Source organism: Hyperoodon ampullatus (genome assembly GCF_949752795.1).
Source record: "Hyperoodon ampullatus genome assembly, chromosome: 3".
NCBI classification, from domain to species: Eukaryota; Metazoa; Chordata; class Mammalia; order Artiodactyla; family Ziphiidae; genus Hyperoodon; species Hyperoodon ampullatus.
Genome location: NC_136916.1, coordinates 37,429,628 through 37,454,943, shown reverse-complemented (window position 1 = coordinate 37,454,943; position 25,316 = coordinate 37,429,628). Strand labels below are relative to the sequence as shown.

General features: G+C 47.4%; 3 protein-coding genes across 3 annotated transcripts; all 3 read left to right on the top strand.

Moving 5' to 3' along the window:
* Positions 1-6,054: 6,054 nt before the first annotated feature.
* GDPGP1 (GDP-D-glucose phosphorylase 1) lies at positions 6,055-7,385 on the top strand. The gene has a single exon (XM_079700434.1). The coding sequence runs from the start codon at positions 6,059-6,061 to the stop codon at positions 7,214-7,216; it is 1,158 nt and encodes a 385-aa protein (XP_079556560.1). The 5' UTR covers positions 6,055-6,058; the 3' UTR covers positions 7,217-7,385.
* Positions 7,386-10,498: 3,113 nt separating this feature from the next.
* Positions 10,499-17,210, top strand: TTLL13 (tubulin tyrosine ligase like 13; the record flags this gene model as incomplete). The annotated part of the gene is given in 12 exon segments (XM_079699068.1): positions 10,499-10,629; positions 10,631-10,753; positions 11,097-11,137; positions 11,852-11,970; positions 13,780-13,910; positions 14,386-14,542; positions 15,128-15,271; positions 15,880-15,965; positions 16,254-16,302; positions 16,306-16,485; positions 16,998-17,039; positions 17,043-17,210. Coding segments are annotated over 12 exon segments (1,371 nt in total).
* A 1,412-nt stretch (positions 17,211-18,622) lies between these two features.
* Positions 18,623-24,851, top strand: NGRN (neugrin, neurite outgrowth associated; the record flags this gene model as incomplete). Its single annotated transcript, XM_079700586.1, has 3 exons — positions 18,623-18,786; positions 19,182-19,292; positions 23,844-24,851. The coding sequence occupies 3 exons, from the start codon at positions 18,623-18,625 to the stop codon at positions 24,457-24,459; spliced, it is 891 nt and encodes a 296-aa protein (XP_079556712.1). The 3' UTR covers positions 24,460-24,851.
* Positions 24,852-25,316: the final 465 nt, after the last annotated feature.

Genomic DNA, 25,316 nt, shown 5'->3' with positions numbered 1-25,316 from the left:
CTCTCCACAAGGTACCTTACACATGGCAGGTGACTTCCATGTATACATGTCTCTGCAGGTTCTCTCCCTGGTAGGCTGCTCTCGCACCAGCATTCCCTGCCAGTCGTGGAACTTCCAGAAGCTGAGGAGGCATGCTCCAAGGTTAATTATTTTTTATTGTTGTTTGTTTTCAGCTTTAATGAGGTATAATTTTTTTATATAAATTTATTTATTTATTTATTTATTTATTTTTGGTTGCCTTGGGTCTTCGTTGAAGTGCGTGGGCTTCTCATTGTGGTGGCTTCTCTTGTTGCGGAGCTCGGGCTCTAGGCACGTCTGCCTCAGTAACTGTGGCTCATGGGCTCTAGAGTGCGGGCTCAGTAGTTGTGGCGCACAGGCTTAGTTGCTCCACGGCATGTGGGATCTTCCCAGACCAGGGCTCGAACCCCTGTCCCCTGCATTGGCAGGTGGATTCTTAACCACTGTGCCACCAGGGAAGTCCATAAATTATAAAATAGTTATTCTGAGTCATCCAGCAGTCCCTGGTAAGTCTGGTTAGCATATTGTCCTTCCTGTGCCCGATCAACCCTTGACACAGTGATAAAACTGAGTGGCTGATTTAAAAATAACTCGTAGTGCTATTTTTAAACAAAACAATTATTTTGTTTCTTAATTGGATCTTTCAAAGGTTTGTTCATTGATCATTTTTTTATTAAAGTACCAACCCTTGGATTTGTGAATTCTAACTTTTTTTCGTTTTCCAAGACATTTCATTCCCTGCTTGTAATATTATTTCCCTCTTCCTCTTTTCCTTGAGACATTACATAGGATGGCCACACAGGGTTTGTCTGACGCAGTGATATTTGATGTTTAATGTTTGAGACCTAAATGAGTCAGGCATGTGAAGAATACCTGGGAGAAGTGTATTTTAGGCTGAGAGAACATAAAGCACCAAGGCCCTGAGCAGGAGCAAGTTTAGGAAGAGTGAGCAGCAGAGTAGGCCAGGGGAAGAGTGGACTGGGAGGAGGTGAGAGGGGGAGGCACCGCTAAGCCTTGAGAGCCCGGAGGCCATGGTGAGGAAATCGACCTTGTTCTAGGGGCTCAAGGTCACATCCCTAGTGAATGGAAGAGCCAGAATTCAAACACCTTGTCAGCCTCCAAAACCACATCTCTCACCATCCTGCCAGGATGATACCGACTACACAGGCTTGTTGTGAGGGTCACCTGAGTGGACTTGGAAAGCCCCCAACCCATGCCTGGCACGACATAGACATGCGAACAGTGTGCCCTTTCTCCTGGTTTTCCTATGTAGGTTCAGTCCTGTTGTGTGGTCACTATGATTTGTCACTTTCAAGTATTCCTCTTTATTCCTAGGTGTTGTTTTTGCCTCCTAGTTCACTTGAATATAAATACAACCATACCCACTTTCTATTGATTCTATTGACTGATATGTCTTTACTCGTATTTTTAGCCTTTTGGTATCATCTTGGCCCTAGGTCCTTGGTCCTAGCCCCTGGCTTTTAATGTTACTCCAAATTTGTATCTAGCCCAGACCTTACCCTTAACCTCCAGGTTTGACTGTCTCACTGCCTACACCACTTTTCTTGGATGCCCAGGCTGCATCTCAGAGTCAATAATCAAAACTGAACTCTTGGTCTCTCCCTTCCTCTAGTCAACCTATTCTCACCCCACCTCCCCAGCATCTCCATCTCTGTAAATGTCACTGCAGTGCCTAGTTCCTGATGCCGAGTCACTTCCAGCTCTTCCTTTTCTGTCAGTCCCCCTAGTCAGCCTGTCAGCAGGCCCTGTTGGTTCAGCCTTCAAAACATGACCCGTATCCCCAAGCTCCTTTGTCTCTGTTGCCATCTGTGTTGTCCAGTCACCCTCACTGCTCACCTGGACACCAGAGTGGCCTCCAATGTGATCTCTGCTTCCCCTTGCTCCCCTACAATCCATTTTCCACACAACAGTTAGAAAAAAGTTTATAAAATACCAGATGATCCTTATACTTAGAACCTGCCAGTGATTTCTTACTCTGTTTAGAATAAAATCCAAGTTCCTGACCATGATGCATAAGGCCCTGCAGCTAATCTGGCCCCTGCCTTCCTCTCCAGCCTCATGTGGGGGCCCCCTCCCCTGGTCAGCCATACCTCAGTAACACTACCTCCTTTCTGTTCCTTGAACAGGCCAGCCACCTGCCCTGCGAGACTTATGGCCTTGGACTTACAATTTCCTTTGCTTAGAGTACACTTTCCTCAGCTCTTCATTGTAGGCCTCTTCTCATCCTTCCTGTCTTAGTTCAGCTGTCATTTCAGAGGGCCCTGCCCCGCCCTCTTGTGGAAGTGGGATGCCCTGATCCCACCTCTTAGTCACCCTCTGTTGTATCACTTGTTTATTTCCCACAAAATGCTATCACCACGGGTAGTTAACATTTTCCTTTTGCTTATCATCTGACGCCACCCCAGGATGTAAGCTCCGTAGGGATATGTGTGGACTTTGTTCTCTTTATTTGCTACCATTTCCCCATTGCCTCATACACAGCAGTTACTTCATAAATACTTGGGTTTTGTGGCTCAGCTGAACGTGGAGCAGGGTGCACAGAAGAGGTGGCCCCAGAGTGTCAACAGTGGGGATGACGTAGGCATTGATTCTGAATGAATGAATGAATGAATGAGTGAATGAGAGAGTAAGTGAATACTTAGGTTTAGCTCATCAAATTGTTGGATTTCTTAAATCTATTTTGAGACTCACTTAAATTCTTTCAAGTTGTGGTAAAAAATACATAACATGAAATTTACCATCTTGACATTTAAAAGTTGTGATTAAAAAACATGTAGCAGGGGCTTCCCTGGTGGCGCAGTGGTTGAGAGTCCGCCTGCCGATGCAGGGGACACAGGTTCGTGCCCCGGTCTGGGAAGATCCCACATGCCGCAGAGCGGCTAGGCCCGTGAGCCATGGCTGCTGAGCCTGCGCGTCCGGAACCTGTGCTCTGCAGTGGGAGAGGCCACAACGGTGAGAGACCCGCGTACCGCAAAAAAAAAAAACACGTAGCAGGGCTTCCCTGGTGGCGCAGTGGTTGAGAATCTGCCTGCCAATGCAGGGGACACGGGTTCGAGCCCTGGTCTGGGAAGGTCCCACATGCCGCAGAGCAACTAGGCCCATGAGCCACAACTACTGAGCCTGCGCGTCTGGAGCCTGTGCTCCGCAACCAGAGAGGCCGCGACAGTGAGGCCTGCGCACCGCGATGAAGAGTGGCCCCCACTGGCTGCAACTAGAGAAAGCCCTCGCACAGAAAACAAAGACCCAACACAGCCCAAAATGAATAAATAAATAAATAAATTTTAAAAAACATTCCTCCATAAAAATACCACTAAGTTTTAAAAAAATAAAAATTAAAAAAATTAAAAATACGTAGCATAGGGACTTCCCTGGTGGCGCAGTGGTTAAGAATCCGCCTGCCAATGCAGGGGACATGGGTTTGATCCCTGGTCTGGGAAGATCCCACATGCCGCGGAGCAACTAAGCCCATGCACCACAACTACTGAGGCTGTGATCTAGAGCCCGTGAGCCACAACTACTGAAGCCCGTGTGCCACAACTACTGAAGCCTGCTCGCCTAGAGTCCATGCTCGTCAACAAGAGAAGCCATTGCAGTGAGAAGCCCGCACACCACAACGAAGAGTAGCCCCCGCCCACCGCAACTAGAAAAAGCCCATGCGCAGCAACAAAGACCCAACATAGCCTAATATAAATAAATAAATAAATAAACATTTTAAAAAAAATATGGCAGTCTTCAAAAGTTAAAAAATAAAAAAGCACGTAGCATAAAATCTAACACCTTAACCATTTCTGAGTGTATAGTTCAGTAGTGTTAAATATATTCACATTGTTTGGTAGCCAATCTCCAGACCTCTTTCCTTCTTGCAAAACTGAAACTCTATGCCCATTAAACAACAAACAATTCCTCATTTTCTCCCCCCAGCCCTTGGGAACCACCATTCTACTTTCTGTCTCTATGAATTTGAGCACTTTATGTCCCTTATATAAGTGGACTCATACAATATTTGTCCTTTGGTGACTGGCTTATTTCACTTAGCATAATGTCCTGATGGTCCATCCGTGTTGTAACATATGTCAGCATTTAGTGCTTTTTAAGGCTGAATAACATTCCATTGTCTGTATATACTGCATCTTGTTTATCCATTTATCTATTGATGGATACTTAAGTTGCTTCCACCTTTTGGCTATTGTGAATAATGCTGCTATGAAAATGGGTGTACAGATATCTCTTTTTGAGACCCTGCTTTTGGTTCTTTTGGATATATACCCAGAAGTGGGATTGCTGGATCATATAGTAATTCTATTTTTAATTTTTTGAGTAGCTGCTGTACTGTTTTCCATAGCAGCTGCATCACTTTACATTCCCACCAGCAGTGCACAAGGGTTCCAATTTCTCCATATCCTTGCCAACACATGTTATTTTCTGTTTTTGATAGTAGCCATCCTAAAGGATGTAAAGTGGTATCTTACTGTGATTTTGATTTGCATTTCCCTAATTAGTGATGTTGAGCATCTTTTCATGTGCTTGTTGGACATTTGTGTATCTTTGGAGAAATGTCTTAGGCTCACTTTCAATAGAATAATTAAAGATTTTATGTTTTATTGTCAATATTATGCTTAGCTCGAGTTAAAAAAAATTTTTTTTATTGTGGTAAAAAATGCGTAAGATTTACCACCTTAACCATTTCTAAGTGTGCAATTCAGTAGTGTTAAGTATATTCCCATTGTTGTGCCGCCAGTCTCTAGAACTTTTTCATCTTACAAAACTGAAACTCTATACTCATTAAACTCAGCTTGACTTTTAATATGTTGTTTTGTATGTTCTTTGTTTTTTCTGTTTTACTAATATGAAGTTTCTGGACCAGCAGAGCTGAGGGTACCCAAACTTGTACTGAGGCAACTCTACTGAGGTAAGCTTCATTCTGAAGTCCCATCTGGGCCAACAGCAGGTCATCCCCCTGACACTTCTGGGTCCACAGGGCTCCAGGGGCCCAGTGGGAGATGAAGACAGGCACCTATATTTCTGCCTTAAAGGATTGGCCTAGGGCGCTTATGATGGGCCATCCTCACCCAAATGGTTCTATACATGGCCATTTGGAATCACTACACAACAGTGGAAAAGCTGTTCCCACAGAGGAGTGGTCAGCTTTGAAACCTTGGCCATTCTCATGCACTGGAACACTGGTGCAGTTTTCTGGAGGGCAGTTTGACAGACTATGTATCAAAAGCCTGAGCTGTGAGCCTACTCTGACCAGTGGTCTACTAAGATTTTATTTTAAAGGAAAATAAAAACATCTGCAAAGACAGATACACAGGATGTTCATCACAACATTGTATATAATAGTATGAAATTGGCAGCAACCTAAATGTACAACAGTTAAAGATTTATTAAAAAATTAAGATCCGGGACTTCCCTGTGGTCCAGTGGTTAAGACTCCGCACTCCCAATGCAGGGGGCACGGGTTTGATCCCTGGTCGGGGAACTAAGATCCCACATGCCACATGGCACAGGCAAAAAAAAAAAGTCAAGATCCATCTACATATGAAAATGAGGCTAAATGTAAATTGTGATTTTTCCCTGGGCACTGGAATAAGGGTTGTAATTTATCTTTATTTTTTTAATCCATTAAGAAAGTTTACTCAATATATATAATTTTTAGAAAGAGAAAGAATTTGATTTATATTTTTAATTCAGTAAAAACGTATGCTAATCTGCAGGTGATAATTATGAGTGATTTCTTTGTTTTCAAAATATTTTACCAGAGGCATATATTACTTTTATAATCAGAGCAAAAAGTAAAGGTTATTTGAAAATAAAAATAGGAGAGTTCCCTGGTGGCCTAGTGGTTAGAATTTGGGGCTTTCACGGCCGTGGCCCAGGTTCGGCCCCTGGTCAGTGAACTGATATCCCGCCAGCTGCATGGCACGGCCAAATAAATAAATAAATAATAAAAATAAAATCTTTGGAAATGGGATAGCATCATATATTTTTCACCTTATGATTGTTTCAGGTCAGCCCCATGGCTATTCCACATGGTTCAAGTGAAACTTCCTATTTGCTACCTCCAAACAGTGAGGACTGGGGAGGGCACGGCATTCCTGACTTTGTCTATGGGCAGAAGGAACTCGTGCCAGAAGGGATTCAGTGGCCAAGGAGCGGACCCAGCCTTCTGGACACACTGCCACTGTCTCGCTTTGACTCTGCCCTCTGCTTGGCCTGGAGGCAGCGGATGGAGCTGGGGCTGTTCCGCTACTGTCTGGGGGACCTGCAGACCCAAACCCTTCCTGGTGCCGTGGGTTTTGTGGCTCAGCTGAATGTGGAGCGAGGTGTGCAAAGAAGGAGCCCCCAGAACATCAGGAGCGTGAGGCAGGCGTTTGACCCTGAACAGTTTAACTTCAACCAGATCCGGCCAGGAGAAGTCCTCTTCCGCTTGCACCGGGACCCCGATCTCCCCAGTGCTCTCCAGCAAGACGACATCCTCGTGGTGATCAATGTCAGCCCCTTGGAGTGGGGCCACGTGCTGCTGGTGCCCGAGCCCGCCCGAGGGCTCCCCCAGCGCCTGCTGCCAGGGGCACTGCAGGCCGGGGTTGAAGCTGTGCTGCTGAGCTCACACCCAGGCTTCCGAGTTGGCTTCAACAGCCTGGGCGGCCTGGCCTCAGTGAACCACCTCCACCTGCATGGCTATTACCTGGCCCACAGACTGCCCGTGGAGGGGGCCCCAAGCGAACCCCTGGATCCTGGGGGCCGTCTGCATCTGCTCCAGGCCCTCCCAGCTCCTGGCTTCCTCTTTTACACAAGCGGGCCAGGGCCCGACTTGGAAGCCTTGATAAGCAGGGTATGTCGGGCCACTGACTATCTGGCTGACCACGAGATTGCACATAACTTGTTTGTGACCCGGGGCGCTCCACCTGGAAAGACATCATCTTCCTCAGCCCTCACGGGGGTCCGAGTAATTCTTTGGGCCCGGAAGTCCAGCTTTGGGATAAAGGAAGGCGAGGCCTTCAATGTTGCCCTCTGTGAGCTGGCCGGGCACCTCCCTGTCAAAACACCCCAGGACTTCAGCAGCCTGACAGAGGCGGTGGCTCTGGCCATCATCCGAGACTGTCTGCTGCCCCCAGACCAGGCAGAAAAGGTGCAGGCAGCACTGGTGGCCTTGATAGCCAAGGAGGAACAGTAATCCTTCCAGAAGTATTTATTTTGTAACCGATCTAAGTCTCTTTCCAGAAATCTGTCCATCATGATCATGTGGGCACTTTCATGAATGCCTTCTCACCTGTCTCAGCCTAAGGGGAGGGATAAAGAACTGGTAAGTGGTCTCTTTAAGGAGGAGGATACCTTGGAATAAATCGAATGAATGAGCCCTCATGGATGTATCTGCTGCTTTTCACCTTTCTTCTTAGATAAGCCCCAGGGATGTCAAACCTATTGTTAAGAAGGGAGTGTGTGCAAGAGTTAATTAACACACTCCTGACTTGTATATGCCAACTTTTCTCTTCCTTTCTTATCAAATCTTAGCAAAGTGATAGTTTATCACTTCCTCTGTTCTTGCCTCTCTGCCTGTTCTCCCTTTGCCCACCACTGAGTTGTATTTCTTCATCCTGCCCCTACATATGTCCCCTCCATCCATATGCCCTATTTATAGCATTCTTCGCCTACCTGGCCACCTTGAATTTTCCTTCAGCCCCAAAGCTGAGCTGAGTGTTCTTCACATACATCATTTCATGTGAAAACAAGGTGTCCTCACAACTTGAAAGTTGCAGGTCCTCCTCTTAATACTCCCATTTAACAGACAAAGATATGGAGGCTGACAGAGGTTTAGTAATTTGTCTAAGGTCAGATGGCTCAAAAGTAGTGGAGTCAGGACTGCATCACAGGCAGTCACACACCTGAAGCTGAGCTGGGGCTGTGCCCGTGTGACTGCCATGTTAATAAAGTCTCATTGAGATGAAGCAGAATATGCATCACAACCCATTTCATAAGAAAATCAGTTTAACATTTAAATTCCTATAAACAGTTTTTGGTCACCCTCATGTTTTGGGCACATTGCAGTAATTTCAGCTTAATGCCTCTTTGTGCAAGCCTTTGCAAATATGGGCTCCAATAACATCACTTTATTTTGCTCGCTCACTCTCTGAAGGGAGTGCAGATGACCATTAGAGCAAAGTGGACTTTGTGTGTTGAAGGTGATGAGTCCAAATACCAGGATTTCCCCAGTTTTTCCTTAGGATTAATGTTCAGAGGAAAGCCTTCTCTGGCCCCAAATAAGTTTTTCCACAAAAAGTAAAAGTCAAATAGGTTTTCTTTATGGTGGTACTTCTTAGCCATGAATACTTTGTGAATCGTCAAGAAGGGGATTTATGGGCTTCCCTGGTGGCGCAGTGGTTGAGAGTACGCCTGCCGATGCAGCGGACACGAGTTCGTGCCCCGGTCCGGGGAGATCCCACGTGCCGCGGAGCGGCTGGGCCCGTGCGCCATGGCCGCTGAGCCTGCACGTCCGGAGCCTGTGCTCCGCAACAGGAGAGGCCACAACAGTGAGAGGCCCACATACTGCAAAAAAAAAAAAAGGGGGGGGGGCATTTATGGAAGCTTTTTCTGAGCTTGAACATGGAACACTTAGGAGACCCTTTGTATCCAGAGCCCTGGGCTTTGAGCACAGTAGGTAAGTAAGAAGGGACAATCCAGCTCAGGGCCTCCCCACCGCTTTGCTTGCTTTTTGTTTGTTTTCTTTTTTGATGGAGGGTCTCTTGTACTAAGGGGTTTTGGACTTGATCTAATGGGAAACCTTGAAGAGTTTTAAATTGGGGAGTAACAAATATGCATTTTAGGGCGAATACTTAAGCTGCAGTGGATGGATGGATGGATGAAGGAAGGAAAAATAGAATAAGGGAATCTAATTAAGAGGCTGCTTAATGGTGGCAATTCAGGCAAGAAATGGTGGTTCAGGTACTAGAACAGTGCCTGGAACGTTAAATATTTGTCGAAAGAGTGAGAAAAGTATGCGTCTGAAAGGCAAGGGACTCCAAAGCATTTCAAGGAGGGGGTAATAGAGTATCATACACTGAAGGGAGGTCAAGAAGTCTATGAATCGGAAAATGTACATGTCTTTTTAGAGGAGCGAAATTTTTAAAGTGTCCTTTAGATTTAAGCACATGGGATAATCTTCAAGTGACAAATTGGGCGGAGTTTGGCGGAGGTGGCAATCAGGGGTAAAGCGGATGGACATCAGGAAAAGATGGCGACAGTAAAGGAGCAGTCTGAGGAGCACCTCCAGGGCACGTGTGATAATCACGGCCGTCCCTCCCAAGTGCTGGGACTGCTCTAGACATGGTTACTAAAAACACTGAAGGAAGGCAAGCAGGTACTCGTCCCGAACACTGCGTTGGCCAAATTCCGGGAGCTTGGCCCGCGGATTCAGGAAAGGGTGGGGGTGGGGCTCGTGCGAACTGGCGTGAAAGCGGAAGGACTAGAAGTCCTATCACGCATCGGGTCAGTTGCCGCAAGAATCCGCCCTCCAGTGCCAGGCGCTCGATTGCGCGTCCTACGGCAGCCCTGGGGCAAACGTCTCGGGCACCCGCCCAATATGGCCTCTGCTGGCACCCAAGTGGGTGTGGTTCTCGGAAAGGCCCCGCCCCCAGAACGCTTCTCCAATGGGGGCCGCCCTCGTGTCCATGGCGGCGGCGGCGGCGGCTGCCTGCTTGCTTAAGGCGGCGCCGCCGGGATCTCCAAGATAGGTGTGAACCCCGGGTGCAGGGGGGAGCGGGCCCCCCTCGCGATCACCGGGGACAGCCATTCCTGTGGAACAAGGAGGCGGTCCCGGAGGCCCAGCAACGCCCGGGAAGGAGCGGGAGCCGGCCGAAGGGCGGTCGTGAGCGACCAGCTGAGTCCAGCACCAGGCCGATAGGGGCGGACCCGGCAGTACCTCCACTCTCGGAACCTGGGGTGGGCAGTGTCCGCCGGGGGCTTCCCCTCCGCTGTCAGAGCCCAGGGGGTCTTGGCCATTGGGTGCCTGGCCCCAGTGTGTCTGTATGGAGAAAATGAATCATGGGGCAGGGAAAAGGCTGACCTAGGCGACCTTTGGTCTTCAGCTCTATTTTTCAAAGTGAAGGTCCCCCCAGCACCCCCAGCCATCCCCCATCACATTCAAGAACAAAAAAGCTATGGTCATGGTCCCTATCAGCTCAGTTCAGCCCCTGCATGCACCCCAGAGTATTGTATGGAATGATCTTGGATAATTGCGGCTTGTCAGCGAATCTGACAACATCTCATAGGCATCTCACGGACCCCATTACCTATTTGGAAACATCCCATTCTGTAGTGGGACTGCTCTGTTCTGAAGGAGCAGCAACATGCCCTTATAATACCATGAAGGTCCTTGGGTGGATTCCTGCCGTCCTTCCTGGGCCTGGAGGGAAGTCATATACATTTCACTCCCACCCCTCTCGCCTCAGAATCTAAGAGGATGGAGCCAAGTACCTGTAAGACCAGTGAATCAGAGGAAAACTATGGTGAAGAAGAGGAATCTGAGGAGTGTGTTAAAGGGGAAGCTACCATGCCTTCTAACCCTTCTCAGCAGGCACTCTCAAAGGCTGACTAATGCATTTAGGAATGGAGTTCCTTTATCCATTGTAGCCAAGAAAATACCAAAGAAAATCATAACCCCAGCTGACCCAGATGAATTAGAAGTTGGGAGGAGAAAGAGAAGGCGGAAACACAGGTAACCGTTCCCTGGACCCCCTCACTTGCCCAGCTCCAGAGAGTAACCCTCTGCCCTTCAGCAGTCAGGCTGGGATCCAAAGTCTTCCCTTTAGCCTAGGAAAGAGAACAGGAAATACAGGAGGTCATTAGCCTTTTTGTACAACAAAAACAAAATTCAGAATCACTTGGGCTAGCTTAGTTTAGAATTTCAGCACGTTTATGTCATCCTGGTCTTTCCTTTAAGTGGCTTCTAGAGAAAATGAATTGCACTGTTAATCTGTTGGGTGTCTCTTCTTCTGGGTGCCTGGCAGCCCAGGGTCCTTCTCTCCTTCTGCCTGATTTCTGCTATTCCTCCATTCCAGACCCCTGGCCATCAATCTGACCAACTGCAAGTATGAAAGTGGTAAGCACCCAGCTCGTCACTCACACCACTGGGCATAAGAGGACATTTAGGGCTGTGGCTTTCACTCTGGAGATGGTCCCCCCAATCTGCTCCCAGCCCCTGGATCTTGTTAGGCTGGCCTATAACCTGGACTGAGCCTCCTGACTCAGCTACCAGTAGCTGACACATCACTGTTCCAGTTAGTCTCAGCAGTAGAGTAGGAATCTCCAGTTAGCTAACCAGAAAAAAGTGACAAAAATCACCATCCCTCCCCCCACCACCCCGGATTTTACAAGAAATGAGATGAGACCAGGTTAAAACTGTTTTTTCAAGGCAACTTTTGAGGTGGCTTCAGCAATTAAGAAAAAAAAAAAAAACACCAGCTAGGTTAGTCATTTCTTCCTCATCACCACTGGCATCTGTGCTATGGGTGCCCCAAAGTGTAAGGCGCCAGTGTGACCCCTTCCGAGGGTCAGCTCTGCAGGCCAGAAACCATCCTAATTGAGAGGACTCACAGGAACAGAGATCCAGTCTCTAGTTTTCTGTCAAATTTTGGAAGGACCCTGACAGCCTCATGAACTTGGAATTGTCATAATAGTAACTAAACTGAGGTAAGCAGAGCTAAAAAAAATGACCCGCTCTCTGGTCAGGTCTGTTCCTTACCCAACCCAGCTGCAGTCCCAAGGTTTGCTGCCAGTGCCCAGGCTGGCTCCACTGACCTCCCGCTCTCCACAGTGCATCGGGCAGCCCAGTTGTGTGGCCTGAAGGAGGTGGGGGAGGATAAAGAGTGGACTGTGTACTGGACAGACTGCTCTGTCTCACTGGAACGTGTCATGGACATGAACAGATTTCAGGTACAACCTCCAGACCCAAGATCCTAAAGGAACTATGCCCCAGAATGACTACTCCTACCCTCGCACCCAGGCACCCAAGGCTGCCACTCTTGGTGGCTATACCCCTATGCAGAGCAGGAAAGGCCATGGCCAGGGGCTTCTGCACCAATGGAAATATTCTCCTCTTGGGTCTCTGGAACTTCTGTTACCTGAAGGAAGTGTCTTCTGGCCACATCCTATCTCAATATATGCTGCTTGCCTGGAAGCAAGCTCAGCTGGGCCCTCCAGGGCAGGTGAGCCTATCTTAGGGGGAAGACTGGGAGCTTCAGAGCTAACAGTAGAGCCAGCTGAATGATCCAGCCTTCCAAGCAGCTTAGCCTAGCACTCCACATCCATTAAGAGTCAGTGCGGGGTCCTGCATGGCAGCAAGAAAGTTAGGAAAGATGGATCAGGGTCCACAAGAAGATATTACTTCCTTTTGTTCTAAATAAATTTATTAATTTATTTTTGGCTGCATTGGGTCTCTGTTTCTTCGCTCCTTGGAGGGAGGGGTCTGGGGGGACTACTTTACATTGCAGTTGTGCGGGCTTCTCATTGCGGTGACTTCTGTTGCTGCGGAGCACGGGCTCTAGGCGCGCGGGCTTCAGTAGTTGTGGCGCGCGGGCTTTAGAGCACAGGCTCAGTAGTTTGCCACATGGGCTTAGTTGCTCTGCCACATGTGGGATCTTTCCCGACCAGGGCTTGAACCCGTGTATCCTGCACTGGCAGGCGGATTCTTAACCACTGCACCACCAGGGAAGCCCCAGATATTACTTCTTCATGGTATTTTTGTTATCCTCTAATTGGGTCTTTGTGGTGGTTAGCAATAAAATAATTTAAAAGTGTCTGTAGGCTTATTTTGAGGGAAGGCAAGCAGGGGGCTGAGACTATCACCTATCCCTCGAATTATGGGAGAAGAGCAAGAGCAAGAGACTGCTAGAAGCGCTCAAAAAGCCCCTAAGAAGGGGCATGCAGAGAGCAGTTGTGAGATGAGGATAACAACAACAGCATTTATTGAGGTCGGACACTGTTAAGTGCTTTTACATTCTCACCTCATTAAATCCCCAAACAGATACCCTTATGTTTTTTTTGTTTTGTTTTCTTTTGTTTGGCTTCAGCCACAGCTTGTGGGATCTTAGTTGCCTGACCAGGGATCGAGCCCATGCCCCTGCAGTGAAAGCACCAAGTCCTAACCACTGGACCGCCAGGGAATTCCCCCAAAATACCCTTATGTTAAGGACACTGAGGCTCAGAAATACTCAGCTCACCCAGCTCATGAGGGGAAAAACCAGAGAGCACTGAACCTCCCAGGCCTGAGGGCCAGAGCAGCGGGGGTTTCCAGCAGGCCACCCTGGCAATGCCTTGCCCTCTGAGAGTGCCACTGCCGTGCATTCCCTGGGGCTGCTCCTTAGTTTCCTTTCTCTTTGGGGAAATGTTTTCTCATTTGCTTTGTGTTATTCTGCACCAGTTATTCCTATAGGGCTAGTCCCCGGTAGTCTGAGGGATGTTATAAGGTGGCTAGAAGGCCCAAAGTCCTGGCTAGCCCTTCTCACTGCCCCTCATTTGCTAACCTTGCTGTGTATGTGTATTTTGGGGAGAGGCCAAACGGCAGTTTCCCACCTGCCTTAGGGAACCTTCCTTTTCTCCCTTGGGGACTAGGTGCAGTGTTTATCTCCACTGTGACTTCTCCCTTGACCTCCCCAGCCCTTTTCCACTGCTATCTGGAATGTTCAGGCCCCAGGAACTGCCTCTTACTCTGGGCGATAGTATAACCAACTGGCTCTGTTTCAGAAAATCAGCCACTTCCCTGGCATGACAGAAATCTGCCACAAAGATCTGCTGGCTCAGAGCCTCACCCGCATGCAGAAACTCTATCCTACTGAGTGCAACATCTTCCCGTGCATCTGGTGCCTCCCTGAAGAGTTAGTGAGCTTGGCTCCCCAGGTTGAGATTCTGGGGGAGGAAAGGGTTCGCCATCTCAGTTCCCACCAGACTCTGGCTCTGGGACCTAGAATGTCTCAGGGGGATGGAGGTAGAAGGGAAGTTTTAGCTGAAAAGAAAAGAGAAGGTTAAAGAAAAGTAGGTCTCAAACTATTATGTATAAAATAAACTACAAGGATACATTGTACAACACAGGGAATAGAGCCAATATTTTAAAGTAACTATAAATAGTGTATAACCTTTAAAAATTGTGAATAACTATACTGTACACCTGAAACATATAATGTTGTACCTCAACTATACAATTAAAAAAAAACAAAAGAAAAAGAGAAAAGTAGGTGTGAGACTGAGTACTCCAGGAAGAGCAGGGATTGGACAGCAGGAAGAACTCCCCAGGGTCCTGGTTCAGCCATCATGCACAGAAACCCTCTGACCACCACCCTCCTCCGCATATAGCTATAGGGACTTCCAGTCCTATGTTCGTCAGCGAAAAACCCGCACTTATATCTGTAAGCCAGACAGGGGCTGTCAGGGACGTGGCATCTTCATCACCCGAAATCCATGGGAGATCAAGCCAGGAGAACATATGATCTGCCAGCAGTACATCTCCAAGGTGAAGGGTGCCTCAGGACCCTTCAGAGGGACCTGGTGGTCCCTCTGCCAGCACTGGGTGCCTCATCTCTCCCAAAGCCAGGGAGGAAGACAGTTTTAGGCTTCTATCCTTCCTGCCATCCTCGTTATCTGGGAGGCAGCATGGGCCATGGTTCAGAGCCAACCTGCTCTGAACCTGAGTTTCTCTACTTTCTAGATATGTGATCTTGGGCAAATTTCTAACTTTTTCCATGCCTCAGTTTCCTCATCTGTTAATGGGCATAAAAACAGTAACTACCTTATATGGTTACTGTGAAAAAAAATTTTTTTTGGTTACTGTGAAAATTAAATGAGTTATTATGTATTTGAAGTGCTTACAACAGTTTATGGTACATAGTAAGTACTTCAAAAGTACAGTCGGCCCTCCCTCCATATCTGCACATTTGGAACCCGTGGATATGGAGGGCTGATACCATTTTATACAATGGACTTGAGCATCCGTGGAGTTTGGTATCCATGGGGGGTGGGGGTCCTGGATCCAATCTCCTGCAGATACTGAGTGACCACGGTATTATTACTTTTCCCCGGTGGGTTTGCCTGCTCTCAGCCCTTCCTCATTGATGGCTTCAAGTTTGACATGAGAATCTATGTCCTGATCACATCCTGTGACCCTCTTCGGATCTCCATGTATGAGGAGGGCCTGGCCGGCTTTGCCACCATGCCCTACGTGGAGCCCAGCCACAGCAACCTGGTAAGAGGCCAGCTGGGGAACTTACCTGGCAGTCCAATGTTTAAGACTTCGCCTTCCAATGCAGGGTGTGTGGGTTCGATCCCTGGTCGGGGAGCTAAGATCCCACATGCCTCCTGGCCAGAAAACCAAAATGTAAACAGAAGCAATATTGTAACAAATTCAATAGAGACTTTAAAAAATGGTCCACATCAAAAAAAAAATTCTTTAGAAAAAAAAAATCCTAAAAAAAAAAAAAAGAGGCCAGCCGGCAGCACTGGGGTGCAGGGCAGCACCCTCTTCTCTTCCACTGCCACGAGTGCTGAGGTTCTGTGGAGAAACCAGGTAGAGGGGCTTGTCACGCAGCTAGCTTGTCACACATGAACCAGGAGTGAAGCCTGGAGCACCTTGGCACCTGGCTGGAAGGACAGCATTCAGGGGGTGCTGACTGCAGAAAAGCCATGCCTGCAGGAAGGGCACACCCCTTCCCCAGGAGCTTACAGGATAGTCCTCCATGAAGAGGGACAGGAGATGAGCCATCCAGGGGCAGGGTAGGTAATCAGAAGGCAACGAAGGGCTGGAGAGAAGAACTGCATGGAAGTAGCCTGACCACGGGGCCACTCTCTTCCCAGGATGACACCTGCATGCACCTGACCAACTATGCCGTCAACAAACACCATGAGAATTTTGTCTGGGATGATGCTGTGGGCAGTAAGAGGTATGCCCTACTCTGTTTTCTCCTCTTTCTCTGCCCTTTAGCCCCACAGTCTCAGCAGAGCTGAGTTGGCCCTTGGGAGGTTGAGCTGGCTCAACCCTTATAGACCCCTGTCTTGTGCCTGACCAACAAGTGCACCCCAAACCCTACCCTATAATTAAACCCTGCTCCAAGCTGGCGGCAGCCCCTTAAAGCACAAGGAACCTAGGCATGGAATTAGGATTAGTGTTAGGGAGCTTCCCGTCTGCAGCCCGGCCCCACTGGTCTTCCTCTGAGCACTGGGCCTCACAGGAAGCTGTCAACACTCAACGCCTGGCTGCGAGAACACAGCTGCGACCCCTGAGAGCTGTGGGGAGACATTGAGGACATCATCATCAAAGCCATCATCTCGGCACATTCTGTTCTTCGCCACAGCTACCGAACCTGTTTTCCCCAGTATCTGAGTGGAGGTACATGTGCCTGTTTTGAGATCCTCGCTTTTGACATTTTGCTGGACCACAAGCAGAAGCCCTGGCTGCTGGAGGTGAGGATTATCTCCCGGGCTTTGCAAAACCAAGGTCTGCCCCCAAACAGGACACCTGGGTTACGAGTGTACTCAGGTGGTGGAACACAGAATGGGGGACGCAGAGGCACTAGGGTGGATAGGATCTAGCAGAAGGTGTAAGACATTTGCACTTTTGACCTGCTAAATCCGATCTTGGTGGTCTCTGGCCTCCAGCATAGGAACCCAGGTTTTGGATCCCAGAAGTTCCTCATGTGAGCCAGAAGTTCCTCATGTGAGCCTTGCCTTTAAGGACACTATCGCTATAGAGTCAGGCTGTCTGATTTGCTCTCACCAGCCTATGCACTGGAGGGATCTCTGTGGCAGAGTCCTGTGGCCTTGGAAGTCAGAGCATCCAGCTTCCTTGGCTGAGGCCACGAACGGGGGGCCCACTGGAGGGGGATGTCTCTCCTAGAACCTCCAGCTGGGCCTGCAAGAATCATGACGTGCTCAGGTGGTCCAGGAAGGGGATGGATAATGACTCCTCCCGGCAGGTAAACCACTCTCCAAGCTTCACCACCGACTCACACCTTGATTGAGAAGTGAAGGATGCACTTCTCTCTGATGCCATGACCCTTGTTTACCTCCGGGGCTGTGACAAAAGAAAGGTGACAGAAGAGGATAAGTGGCGAGTCATGGAGCGGCTTTTCCAGTGCCACCAACAGTCAAGAGAAGCCAGGGGCCTCAGGTGTTTGACGTGTGTTTAGTTGTGTAACTTACCTTCTTTTATTACTTTCCTGAGAGTAAAAGTCCTTCTCTAGATGGAGAAGGCAGTCTGGGGTTGATTAGCTATTAAAAACATTTTTTTGCATCGATAATACACCACATATCATAGATAAGTGATGCATTATCTATGCAAATTCCAAAGACACAGTGAATAGTCTCTCTCCTACCCTCCTCCTCCAGCTACTCAGTTTTCCTCCCTGGAGCCAATCAATGTTCCCTGGGTCATGTGTATACTTTCACAAACATTTAAGGCACATATATACATGTATTTATATAAATTGTTTTTCTCCCTTTACCCAGACAATAGCATAACTTTCACAATGTCTGTACCCTACTTACCAATGCATTTTACAGCTATTTCCTATTAGCATGTAAGGAACTTTATGGGGTTTGTTCTTTTTTTTTTTCTTTTTACTTTCAACAAAGCTCCTCTAGAAACCATTACCTAAGAAGGTTTATAATTATGAAACAGAGAAAACAGTTTAGTCATTCAATAGGTTATTGTTTAAATCAGTATTGTTTACCCACTGTTGTTTTAATTGTAAGATGGGTTACAAACATGGTAATGTGTTGCTGATACTCAATTATAATTTGTTAATGATAATAAAAATGAACTTGAGTAGAGTGAGGATTATTCCTGTAATAGCATCACTCTTCACCACTTGCATTGCGATATGCAGGCCAGTGTGTATCTGATTTGCCATGATATCCTGAGGACCTGGCACACAATAGGCACTCAAATGTCTGTGTTAATGAAGGTGAAGTATAACCGTAAATACCCTAGGTATTCCCACGAGACTGGACTGTGCACATGTCTTTCAATGAGGAAAAAAGGTTGAAAACTACTGGACTTAAAAAACAACAGTACAATCATAGAATCAGAATACTAGGCAGCCATTTAAAAATGTTGTATGATCCCATTTTCATCTAAAACAAAGAAGGAAGGAAAGGAAGGAATAAAGAAAGAACAAGGTAATGAGTGGCAAAGCCAGGGTTCAAACTCGGTAAGTCCTGCCCTAGAGTCCATGGTCATAGCCAATATGCTTATTTCACAGTAAGATTAGAGGTTTTTATCTTCTTTTTGCTCTTCTAAATTTTCTGTAATTAACAGATACTACTCTATAATCAGAAACCTAAAAGACTATGATAACTTGGAGTGCTAGTTTACAAGTGGACACCATTGCACTTAAGATGAAAACCAGAAGCCTGATCTGTAATTACAACGGGTGAGGGCGGGTGGCAGAGCAGTTCAAGCCCAGAAGTCACGCCCTCAGACGGAAGCGGAAAAGACGCGCCAGCCCCTCACCTTCCCGCCCAGTTCCGGTCCCGCCCCCCGGCTTCAGGCTCTACCCTGAAGGGTAGCGGGGGCAGGGGAGGGCTTTTTCTCGACAACATGGCGGTTGCTCTGAATTACTTGCTGGGCGGGGCTGTCCGTGCCGCGGTCGCTCGCTGTGGGTTTGCTACCCGGGGCGTGGCGATCCCGGGATCTGTCGGCCGGGAGCCGGACCCCGATTCCGACTGGGAGCCGGAGGAGCGGGAGCTGCAGGAAGTGGAGAGGTACCGGCTCCTTCCCGGGCCCTCAGCCTGAAGCAGGGCCTCGGGCCTGGGCGCCCCAGGCCGCGCCCCCTTGGCGCCGGGCGTCCTGCGGCGGCCCTTATTTCTCACCCATTGTCAGGGGCACAGGGGCAGCTGTTAGCTCCTTTGGGACCACGAGTCCCTTCACCAAGGACGTATTTCATCACCCGTTTAAAGAATTCGGCAACAGCTTGTGGGCTGTTGTTGTTCTTGGTGTTAGATTTCTGGGGCGGTGTTCAGAGCAGGTCTAGGCTGACAGATATGGCCAGGTTGTCCTTGCAAAGAGAAGCGGGCTGGGCGCTCTGACTGAGCCCAGGGCTCTCAAACCACCCATCTGGCTTCCACGCATGGCTTCTGCCATTGGTTCTCTCTCTCAGCGCCCTGAAACGACAGAGAAAAGCTATCCGGTTCCAGAAAATTCGGAAGCAAATGGAGGCGCCAGGTTCCCCGCCCAGGACCCTGACGTGGGAAGCCGTGGAGCAGATCCGGTAAGACTGTTGGCAGTTAGGATCTGCTGTGATGAGAAGTGAAGGATACTGGAGCTCAGAACTTAGAACGTTGTTTTTGTATTTTTTGCTTTTTATCTTTCCAGATTTCTAACAGAAAAGTCAAGTAATAAGATAAACGTCGATGAGCCCGCCATCTAGATGTAATAATTTTTAACGTTATGACATGGTTCATTTTTTGCTGAAATTTTTAAATAGTAAGTTACAGGCGTCACAACATTTAACCCGTATATAGTAAGTAGATCATGACATTCTTGATCTAAGGACCAGGGATGGAGCTTCCATGGTTACGTTGCTCTGAAGAGAGGATCCGTATCTTAGAAAAGAGATCCTTTTTTAAATTTTAAGTTTTTTGTTTTGAATAGATAATACATATGGCTCAAAATTAGAACAGTATAACAGGGCATACGCATTGAGAGGTGTTAATCCCCTCTAGTCTCCTATGGATACTATTTTTAATAGTTTTTTGTGTCATTTTCTAGGTTTCCTTATGCAAATAGAAGCAAGCACGTATGAATACAGAATTTTATTTTCACTTCTATAATCACAAACAGTAGAATACTATAAATGCTGTTCTGTACTTTTTTTTTGTTCACTTAATATATTCTGAAGCTCTTTTCACTTCCGAAGAGAGAGCTCCTCATGCTTTTCTGTAGATGCTTAGTAAACTGTAGCTTATTTTACCAGTCTTTTATGGTGGGCACTTGAATTGTTTCCACTCACTTGCTGTAACAAATAGTGCTCCAGTTCATAACTCTGTATACTCTAAATATCTGCCAGTAGTATTTACACTTACATAAATGTATGTGTTGCATACATTCCTAGAAGTAGGGTTGCTACTGAACCGAAGGGCAAATGGACTTGCGTTTTGATAAATATTGCTAAATAGTACTTTGTAGGTCATGTTCCTTTTTCCATTCCTATCAGAATAACTCTGGAATTGATTGAGACTTAGAATAAAGGGGGTTTTATAAAGCTGATCAAGATTTTATGAGCCTGTAGCAGCTCCCTCCTGTCAGCTTCCTCTCCTATCTTGAACAGCAGCCTTTTCAACCCTTCCATCTGCCCTTTTGTGATCAATAAATATCTTTTTATTTCAGAGAAAAAACAGGCTATTAGGTAAGAACTGTTTAAAGCTTCTTGGTCTCCTCCTTACCTTCCTCTCTCAATCTTTTTTTTTTTTTTTTTTTTTTTTTTGCGGTACGCGGGTCTCTCACTGTTGTGGCCTCTCCCGTTGTGGAGCACAGGCTCCGGACGCGCAGGCTCAGTGGCCGTGGCTCACGGGCCCAGCCGCTCCGCGGCATGTGGGATCTTCCTGGACCGGGGCACGAACCCGCGTCCCCAGCATCGGCAAGTGGACTCTCAACCACTGCGCCACCAAGGAAGCCCCTGGGGTTCTTCTTTTATTGGGGTTGAGGGTAGGGGCCTAGGGTTTTGAGGGCTCTTTATTGGTGAATTTAACAGGAATTTTATTAAATTTTTAAATTTTATTTTAAATTATTTATTTATTTATTTTGGCTGTGCCAGGTCTTTGTTGCGGCATGCGGGATCTTTAGTTGCAGCATGTGGGGTCTTTTTTTTTAAGTTGCGGCACACAGGATCTTTAGTTGTGGCATGCAAACTCTTAGTTGCAGCATGTGGGATCTAGTTCCTGACCAGGGATCAAACCCGGGCCCCCTGCATTGGGAGCATGGAGTCTTAGCCACTGGACCACCAGGGAAGTCCCATAACAGGAATTTAAAGCGCAAGAAGAGAAAAAGCAAGTGGCCCAAGTAGTTAGTTATTGAAGCCAACCATAATCTCTAAAACAAACGCGCCTCAGTGGAGGGTTGGGGGGAAGCCTAGCTTTTTATCTAGTTGTGTGGCTGGCAGTGTGTTTATTGGAGATAGTCATCTTTGAAGTGCATGCCTTGGCAAGCAAAGCTTAAGTCAGTCACTTGGATTACAAAGAAAAGGAAACCCAACTGTCAGGGCTATACTACACTCCCTCCTCCTTTAGTTCCCTGCTGGCTCCCTGGCTCCCTACCCTCATTTTTGTTTGTTTCATCACAACAATGAAACTATTATCCACAAATCTACCAGGGACTTCCTCAGTGCTTGGCATAACTGACACTCAAGGCTTTAGCCTAACTAACATTTCTGCAGCATTTGACCTTGTCTGCATTCTTGAAATTCTCCCTTGACCCAGGCTACCACTCACTCTTCTTTCTAGGACTGGTTTTCTGTTTCCTCCATGGGCTCCCCGTCTTCCTCCTGTATCTTAATTATTGTAGTTTTTAGCATTGTGTCCTTGGTCGTTTATCTCACTCTGCATATTTCCTTTCCTAATGCCAGCCACTTGCATGGCTTCAACCACTCCTGCTATTGGCTTATGACTTCCAGATCTATCATGTCCAGTCCATGTTTTTCTTCTGAACCCTATATAGTCAACTGTGCACTAGATATCACTGTTTGGCTGTCACACAGGTTCCTTAAACTCAACATGTACAAAATAAAATTCATCATTATTCCCTGACAATTTCATTCTGCTCCTATTTTTGCTATAACCCCGAATGGTCCCACCAATCACCCACTCTAAAGATACTGAATCTTGGGACTTGCCTGGTGGCGCAGTGGTTGGGTTGGGAGTCCACCTGCCAATGCAGGGGACACAGGTTCGAGCCCTGGTCCGGGAGGATCCCACATGCCGCAAAGCAACAAAGCCTGTGTACCACAAATAGCGAGCCTGCGCTCTAGAGCCTGTGAGCCACAACTGCTGAGCCCGCGTGCCACAACTACTGAAGCCCACGTGCCTGGAGCCCGTGCTCCACAACAAGAGGGGCCACCACAATGAGAGGCCCGCGCACTGCAACAAGGAGTGGCCTCGCTCGCCGCAACTAAAGAAAGCCTGTGCAGCAACAAAGACCCAGCACAGCCAAAAATAAATTAATTAATTAATTAACTAAAAAAAAAAAAAAAAAAAGATACTGAATCTCAGCCTATTTCTTCGCCCAGTATTTAGTTCCTTACCAAGTGTAACCACTTGGCCTTCCTAGAATATTTCTCAAGTCTCTTTCCTCCTCTGCTCTCATTGCCACCGTCTCGGCTCAGACTGCCTGGATTACTGTGACAGCCTCTTGCCTGATCTTTCCATCTCTAGTCTTGCACTGAGAAACTACTGTTACTGAACCAGGTTCATTTGCCTGATGCACAGCAAGCCATTGCTGAGACCCCGAGGTTTGCAGCGGAGAAAGGGTTTATTCACAGGCAGCCAAGCAAGGAGATGGGAGAACAAGTCTCAAATCTGCCTCCTTGAAGAAAGAGGCTTAGGGTATTTATGGGGTAAAGAAGCAGGGTGGTCTGAGGCTTCGGGAAAGTGATTACATGTTAGAAAAAGGTGAAGTAATTGGTGCTCTGCATAGGGGTATCTGAATTACCTGGTTCTTCATGGGGTGCATGTTCAGAAAATGGTCGGCAGCATTAGCATGATCTGAGGATGGAGTTTTTGGCCCTTGACATTGAAAGGTCACCCATTGGACACTTGTACAGGCCCAGCTGAATGGTCAGTGGTCTCAACTAGTTTGAACTGGGCAAAACTAGCCCCATGTTCCTGAACAACAACTTAAGCAACTGTTACCAGAGTGACCCCTGGTCAGAGGTGTTATCTATAGGAGGCACTTAAAGGAGTCTTGTGAGACGTTGTCTAGGCTATGTGAAGCTTGGAGGGTATGCAGTTTGCATGAACAGTTAAAGCAAGCTTGGTCAGTGAAGGCAGGTTACAGGTTATAGTTCAGGGAATCTAACTGATGACTGCCCTCTTTCACTACTACTGGACTGAGCTTCAAAATGAAAATTTGCTCATGGCATTCTGCTCCTTAAACTCCGTCCTTGGTTCACTGTTGCTTTGGGATGGGCTCCGGAATCCCTGAGCATGACATGCTCCCGCTCCTGCTGCCCCGTCACACAGACTGAGCTGTTCCCAGCAAAGGTGATGTGCTTCGTCGTATTCCACCTGCTGCTCACTCTACCATCAGTACCTTTGACCTTTTCTTCCTCTCCTCCCCTCTGCCAGCTTATGACAACTTCTCATCTTTTCAGACCAGCTCTAGCGTGGACTTCCTGAAGCCATTCCTGGGCCACCCTGCAAATGTGGTGATAGCCTGTCCCTGCCTCTCCCTCCCCGGTGCTCTCACAGCATCCTCTGCTGGGATATTTCTCATAGTTTTTTTGTATGTTACTGTATCTGTCTCCACCACCAGACTGTATGTTCTTTGAAGGGAAAGACAGTCGTCATGCATCCCCAGGATCTAACTGGGGCCTGCCATGCAGTGAGAGAGGAATTCAGTTGATATGAAATGAAATGACTAAGAGTAGTTGGGTGTCGCTGTTAGCACACAGGAATGGACCGCAGCCATTTAGTGGCACAAGATAAACACTGCGTTTGCAGTTTTTCCAAGCCCTCTTCTTTTCATGTATTTATCACTAGTATTATCAGTTAACTGTTCTGATAGGAGACTTCTTCACAGATTGAAAACCTGCTTCTTTTTTTCATAGGTATTTACACAGGGAATTTGCAGAGTCCTGGTCAGTTCCCAGATTGGCTGAAGGCTTTGATGTCAGCACTGATGTGATCCGAAGAGTTTTAAAAAGCAAGTTTGTGCCTACATTAGAGCAGAAACTGAAGCAGGATCAAAAAGTCCTTAAGAAAATTGGGCTTGCCTGCTCACTCCAGCAGCTCCCAGGCTCTGGGGATACCTCAGCACCGCTTTCTGCAAGCCATTCTGTAACGGGCTCTTTGCTGATGCCAGGGGATGAAGCCTCATCCAAAGGCCATGGTCACAGCACAGCTTTGAAAGTGACAGAATTGAACACTCACAGAACAAATACACCAAGGAGACAGAAGGAAAGGAATAAAGGAATCCAGGGCCTGGAGGAGGAGAAGAGCTTTGTGCCTGCTGCTGCAGCCCTAGGTCATCCGAGAGAGCTGCAGAAGTTCTCCACCAGTGACTGTGGAGGCACTAGAGGAACTGACAGTGATGGATTGCCAAGTGACAAGGAGCTGGCAGAGTTGAAGGCAGGGAAGCCAGGTGACCAGAACTTTAGCAACAAAGTTGTGCAGAGGGGACGAGAGTTCTTTGACAGCAATGGGAACTTCCTGTACAGAATTTGAGCTGGAGCCTGGTTTGTGGAAATGCCACATGAAACACAGCTGGGCAAGTATATTTGGTTCTGCCTGGATTTCTGTGTGTGGATTAACCACCTTGGAATGGGGGGTAGTGATGAGCCCGGAATGTGGGATGAAAGAGCTTCTTGGATTTGAATCTGACAAGGGGCAGAGAACTTCACAGGGTAGTTCTGTGTGGGAGCGGGGTGAGAGACTGGGTAGATTCCAGCCTCCTGGAGCACTGCTCCTCCTGTGACCCACATGGATCTTCAGGACTCACCCTTCTTGCTTGGGCTCTCTGTATGTTGAAACCAGCCTGTATTGCATGTGTTGTTACAAGTTTCTGTGATACTTGCAGTATGTTTGGGAGGAAATTAAAAGTTTGTCTTCTCACCTCATTTACTTCTTGATTAATGAATACTAACAGTTCTGGAACTGCGTAGTCAGTTATCTTCATTATGTGCAAAATAAAGTAAAATGTAGCAGTCTGTGTTGATTGATGCTCTCTGGGATTGGGAGGGTTTACCTGTGAAGGGAAGGCAAGAGGCAAAGGGTCCCTTGTCTAAATATTGGGAGAGAGATGGGGCCAGAGGAATCCCTAATAAAGGGCTCTGTGCCTATCAGCCCTGCTCAGTGATGGACTTTGACAGCCAAAAACTGGACGTTAGGCCTTCCCTAAACACCCAGTCTAAAGCACCTCCTCTTTTAGTTGCTAGGGCTCTAAAACAAAATGGGGCTGTGGGGATTTGACCAAACAAAAAATGCAAAGCAGGCAAAGGCTTTACAGGCTCTCAACGTAACCTCCAGCCACTTCCAAAAGCTTAAGTAGTATCTTATTTTATAGCTTTAATCAGATTTTTACA